The 6352-nt window shown below is 43.1% G+C and overlaps 1 protein-coding gene across 3 annotated transcripts in view; it reads left to right on the top strand.

Moving 5' to 3' along the window:
- Positions 1-6352, top strand: part of TMEM154 (transmembrane protein 154) — a 46100-nt gene that overhangs the window by 21884 nt on the left and 17864 nt on the right. For all 3 annotated transcript variants that reach the window (XM_023755145.1, XM_014455956.2, XM_014455960.2), the window contains exons 4-6: positions 2364-2391; positions 3568-3650; positions 5598-5655. In XM_023755145.1, the coding sequence (XP_023610913.1) occupies positions 2364-2391; positions 3568-3650; positions 5598-5655 (169 nt within the window). The remainder of the gene's footprint in view (positions 1-2363; positions 2392-3567; positions 3651-5597; positions 5656-6352) is intronic.

Genomic DNA, 6352 nt, shown 5'->3' with positions numbered 1-6352 from the left:
AGATGAGGCTGCAGAAAGCTTTTTGCTCTGTTTGAATACTGATTATAGGAGCTTCCCATTTGGTGCCTCTGGAGCACTTTGGTAATGGGGTTTTAAACTTTTCCATCATCTGCAGTGAGGGCTAGCTTTTACTCACCACAAAGCCTGCAGGCGCTCAGATTATAGAGATAAATCCATGCCTAGACAGTGGGGCTCCAGGGACACTTGCTCCCTGAGAAATTACTTGGGGGGGGGGAGTGGGGGGGGATTAAACAGGGAAGAGGGAGAGGGAATGACAAAACAGGAGATTTTTATGGGTCACCTGTAGTGGCTTTATTTAGAGTAAAAGCCCTTAAGGAAACAGTATGTAAATTTTAGATGAAAAAAATATATACTAGTATACACACACATACATACACACACACATACATATACATACATATATATGTATATACACATAAATATAAGATGTACATCTCCCCTTCCTCCAAAGTTTTAAGGAGTCAGGCCTCTGCAGGAATCTTCAGATTCCTATTTGGGGGGCAGCGGGTGGGAATCAGGAGGACATAACCTACAGCCCCTGGAAGGTAAGCAGTGATGGCATGAAACTTACATCTGTGCCCAGCTTTCCTGGATTAGCAATGCCATTCAAGCTTGCCAACCCACAGAAAATTACAGGAGCTCCCAGCTGCGGCCAGGAGCTCAGTTCCAAGTGCCTGCTGGTTATGTCCCCTCACTGGGGACCTGCATTTCTGCAGACCAGACAAAATGAGGCCTCTGACTGCCAAGGATTAGGAACATCCAACTATTTGGTGGACCTCTACAAAGTGGTTTGTTCCTTCATGGTTTTCACATCATAAAAGGTGCAGCAGGCCTGTGCTATCCACTTGCTTGACATCATAGCCTCATTTCTCTGGGTGCGTTGATCCTCTTGCCAAACAAAACACAACCTGCGCTGGGACCCTGGGCTCTGATTCCTGCCACATGTTCATTTGGAGTCTGATCTGCATGCATCAGAGCCATTTTGCAAATGGTTGTCTGACTCTTACCTCAACCAATAGCAGGAAAAGCAGGGAAAGGCAGGGAAAACCAGGCTTGTTGGAAGCAGGCGTGCAGTAGAGCTGTTTTGCAAACTGTGGTCTGACTCTTACCTCAACCAATAGCAGGGAACAGCAGACTTGTTGGAAGTTTCACTATTTGATAATGTTAAGTCCAAAACACCAGCCATGAATTTAACCCCAGCGCTGGACAAAATCCAGATTAAGATCTGTTCATCTATTCAGTAAATGAGTACTGTGTGTTTCCCAGGTAGTGCACTGGATGGATGGGAGGTGAGGGGCGCTATGACAAACACAATCTCTGTCCTTTGGGAGCAATGGTCTATTGGAAAAAAAACGATGGGAAAGAATTAAACAGATGAATCGATCAGTGACAAATTGGGGCCAATGCTATGAAGGAAGCAAGCAAAGTGTTCAGCTGGGGAACAGTTGGGAAGATGGGCCCCACTTCAGGTAGAGGAGTCGGGGGAGGCCTCCCTGAGGAAAGTGTGTAAATTGAGGATAGAAGTGAGGGTTCCAGTCATGCAAAGAGCAGGTGCCAGGATTCTTCTGAGATGAGCTCTGGATGGAGTCCCCACATCCTACTCTGGGTCAAAGGGACAGTCACAGTGTTAGGTTTAGTGTGTCACAAGTAGATGAAAAGCAGTGCTTTGAACGGGGACATTTTGGGGCAGGGGGCTCTCTTGTAAGGCCCTTTTCTACCCCCCTTACCACTGCTTGTCCTCTTTGTGTGGAGAAAACAAAGAGGGATGAACATCTGAGCTGAAGTGAGTGCACTCGGAGCACCTCCCATCTAAAAGAAAACATATTTCCAATGGATTGGGACTTCATTTCAATATGGCAATCGACACATGTTTGATTTAGAGCAGCGGTTCTCAACCTGTGGGTCGAGACCCCTTTGGGGGTCGAACGACCCTTTCACAGGGGTCGCCTAAGACCATCGGAAAACACATATATAATTACATATGGTTTTTGTGATTAATCACTATGCTTTAATTATGTTCAATTTGTAACAATGAAAATACATCCTGCATATCAGATATTTACATTAGGATTCCTAACAGTAGCAAAATTACAGTTATGAAGTAGTAACGAAAATAATTTTATGTTTGGGGGTCACCACAACATGAGGAACTGTATTAAAGGGTCGAGGCATTAGGAAGGTTGAGAGCCACTGATTTAGAGGTTAATTATTGCTCCTTTAAAAACGCAATTTACTTAAGGCCATTTTGTTCTCTTTGTGAAGCAGATTTCAGCTGTTGTTGAAATAAAAAGCTGTTCCGGACAAACAAAGCCAGCATGACCTTTATGTTTATTCTCTTCTAGATGAACTGGGAGGCGACAACCTGAAAGTGTAAGTCTTCCCCACTCCCTCCGGTCCAGCTCGGCGTGGACAAGGACGGTCGGGAGGGGAGCAGATTAGAGGACCATCGGTCCTTACAAGAGTTTTTGTTCCTTGTGGGGACCTCTTGCTTCCTGAGCCCCAGAAGTCTACAGCCTTTGGAAGGATGTCCCTGTCTTCAAACCTCAACCTAGAAGGGGATCTGGGCTGAGGACAGGGTCCTCTGTTCAGAAAACAATCTTTTTTCTGATTCCCACTGACAATTCCAAACGCATCGTAAATATTCTGACGCTGGGTGGTTTTCAAAGAATTTGCTTCATTTATTCGGATTAAAATTTTTATCACCAGGAAAGATACTTCAGCTGGTATTAAGGAAGGAGATCCCTGGTAGAAGGAAGAGGGGAGAGGAAGAAAGATCGGAGGGAGGGGGGAAGTAGAAGATTTACCACGGGAGAATGTTCTAGACTCTAGAGCGATGCCCACATCCTCCTCCAGCCTCCACCCCAACCACAGCAGCCTTACTCAGACACTTGGCTTGCTTCCTATTCAAGGTGTAACACCTTGGCAGCTGTTCAGAGTTGGTGATGCCCTCCTCCTCCCCACCTCCATTAACCAGGGGCTTCTTTCTCCAAACTGGGTGCCCTAAACCTCTAAACCCTGGCAAGTGAGGGCAGTGGATTTCTGAAAGGAACTGCTCACTTTCTCCAAGACAGAAAAGCATGGGAATTGAAGGGAGAGGTGATGCAAGCAATTCTTTGACTGTAGCCTCTTGACTTGGGGGCAGTGATCAAAAACACCAAAGAAAGGGAAGTGAAATTGAGCAAGGTGAAATTGCTAAATGTGGCAACTCCCTGGAGGAGTTGTGTGCTCCCCTGTGTGCCTTCCGGGAAGCGGAGTCTCCGGTTCCCTTTTACCCCCTCCCCTAACCCCCCCCCTCTCCCCCCTCGCTGGGTTGTGCTGGGTTATGCGCCCTCCATTTTTGGATCAGTGGTAGGTCAAGATTGTTGTTCTTATTTTCTCCCTATTAGAGTTTGGTACATTTGAACAGGGCACACGCTCAGCCTACCCTGGAGTGTAAGGCACTGAATCAAGTTCATCTTCCTCACAGTTAACATGCTAGACTCCCCCACAGAAATTCAGCCCACCATACCTTTCTTTCTTTCAACAAGTTTTTTGCTCTCTTTCTAGCCCTATTTTTGAGGAAGATACACCCTCTGTAATGGAAATAGAGATGGAAGAGCTTGATAAGTGGATGAGCATGCATAGAAATGGTATGTGGGAACCTTGCTTTTCTGTCCTCTCTACTCACAGAAGGCTGCAACAGCTTTGTCAATCCCCCATAAATCCTGGAGTGGAACCGCGTGAGCCCAGTCCACATACACTCTGGTACACACAGATAACACACTTGGGTCTGACCGCCCTTAAGTATTCAGTTCAATAACCGCATCATTGCCGTTTGTTTTTAATTTTGTACAAGTTTTTCAAATGATCTTTTTCAAGAAGAAAATGGTCTTTTTTTCAAGCAAGGAAATCGGAGTCCAAATTATCTGGAAAAAGTTAGCTTTTGGCCTCACCTTATATTTAGAGATTTATGATTTTGATCTGTATCTGGTTATAAACTTTGTCAAATATAGTTGACAGATCGGTGCTGTCCAATACAATAGACACTAGCCATATGTGGCTTATTGAGATTAAAATTTTGAAAGTAAAATTTTAAATACTGTTCCTCAGTCACTCTAGCCACATTCTGAGTACTCAGTAGCCACTTGTGGCTAGTGGCTACTATAATGAAAGTCTAGAACATTCCCATCACTGTAAAGAAAGCTGCTAACATAAATAGTAATATGAATGTCCCCATATAACCTAATTTCCAATTGATATCTGGCAGTAATTGCAGTGTATGTTCCTTAGTTTTCACTAAATATTTGAACTTAAAAATAATGACAGCTGTTTTTCTAATTTCTTTAAAAAAATCAATAAATTATTTTTAATAAAATCCACTATTTATACTGTCATATCATTTGTATTTTTTTTAAATATATTTTATTGATTTTTTACAGAGAGGAAGGGAGAGAGATAGAGAGTTAGAAACATCGACCAGCTGCCTCCTGCACATCTCCCACTGGAGATGTGCCCGCAACCCAGGTACATGCCCTTGACCGGAATCGAACCTGGGACCTTTCAGTACGCAGGCCGACGCTCTATCCACTGAGCCAAACCGGTTTCGGCTCATTTGTATTTTTAACACTTACCATAAAAAATACCCCGGGGTCTGTCAGATTCAACAATCTACAATGGAGTTTATATAACTTAAAGATTTGTTATTAGAATTATTGTACCAGAGGCTTATCAAGACCAGTTTTCCAAAAGATTAGAACCACTTAACTAACTTGCACAATTTTGAACAGTTTTTCGTAATCCAATACTGAGGATTGAATGGCTCTGGAAAGCTTGTGAGGAAAGGAAACAATCCTTAAAGTAGATTCATTTTGTTGTTTTTAGTTTATAAAAGTAAAATACATACACAGTAGAATTTAGACAATTCAAAAAAAAAGTAGGATGAAAAAGAATCCCACCACTCAAAAACGACCTTTCTTAAAATTTTGGTGGATTCCCTTTTGTTCCTGAGATCTGTTAAATACAAAACCATGATCCTGGTACACTGACTAAAAGCATAAAATAGGGGAAAGGCATTTCTATTCGACACTAAAGCAGTTATTTTGACACATAGGTGATAGGCCCAATAGTTCTTTATTTCCCTTCAAAATGGCAGTGGTGTAACAGAATTCTGATGACTTTAAGGTTAGCTGCCCCCCACTTTACCTGCTTGTTTCTGACGGTGCATCCTGATTGGAGTCATTCTCCCGGCACATCAGGACCGCAGGTGAAGCCGTTTTATTCCAGCGTGTATCCTGAATCATGCAGATTCAGGCTTTTGGAGCCACAGTGGGGTTCTGCAGAGACTGAATGACCAAGCCACCATTATCTGTGCCCTTTCCAACAGGGCCAGAAGCACACGGAAGTCTTGTATCTGTGCTTTAGTGCTTTGTCCATTTCAAGAGCCTTGCCACCATTAATCTCTGAACCTCTGCAACTCCCTGGTGAGGCCATTTCTGCACATACAGACTGGGGAATTGTGAAGTTTAACTGTGTGAGTTTTGTGGATAGAAAACAGAATTTCAGTGACTAACAATGCGTTTGCTTTCATTCTGTCCTAGCCGACAGTGAATGCTTACCTACTTTAAAAGAAGAAAAGGAATCAAACCACACCCCAAGGTACTTCTAATTTCTGCCATAGATTCCATGTGCATACTGGGAGGGGATTGGAGACCACAGCATTGCACGTTTGCTCACCTTCTCTGTGCCTGTACATTTTATGTGACATTTTCCATGGCTGCATATGTGTGCAGTGTGAAGAAAAGGAAGTGTGAGTTTGGGAAAATAGAAAGGCACAAAGTAAATAGTTACTCTTTATCTTTAGAAATAATTTAGTGTTGACATTTTCTTGCCCTTCTAAAGAGACACCGACTTTCAAGTCCGCTTCTGTTTTAGTTGTAAAACTCTCTGATTATAACAAACTGTAGGTTTGTTTATCTTGGATGAGTAGATGTTCAGTAAGGAAAATAGAGGTGATAGTCTGAAAGGGGGTAGCTGAAAACAGGAGTGAGTAAAATGAACAGGAAAGAAGGGAGGGAGAGAGAGGGAGGGAGGGAGGGAGGAAGGGAGGAAAAGAGGGAGGAGGGAGGGTGGAAGGGAGGGATGAAGGGAGGGAGGGAGGGAACCCCACCTAGATGGGATTATTATATGAGAGAAATTAAAGGAGAATTAAAAAAAAACATTTCATTCTACCACTAGGTGGCTCTGCTTGATAGAAAATTCTAGTGCATGGGGCTTGGGTGTCTTAGCATTCCACAATCTCATTTAAATTATATTATCTTTTGTGAGGATAGAAATGACCATGTTTGAGGTGTTT

The sequence above is a fragment of the Myotis lucifugus genome, unplaced genomic scaffold, assembly GCF_000147115.1.
Source record: "Myotis lucifugus unplaced genomic scaffold, Myoluc2.0 scaffold_1, whole genome shotgun sequence".
In the NCBI taxonomy this organism is placed as follows: Eukaryota; Metazoa; Chordata; class Mammalia; order Chiroptera; family Vespertilionidae; genus Myotis; species Myotis lucifugus.
Note: the sequence above shows the minus strand (reverse complement) of the source record. Positions and strands in the feature narration are given on the sequence as shown.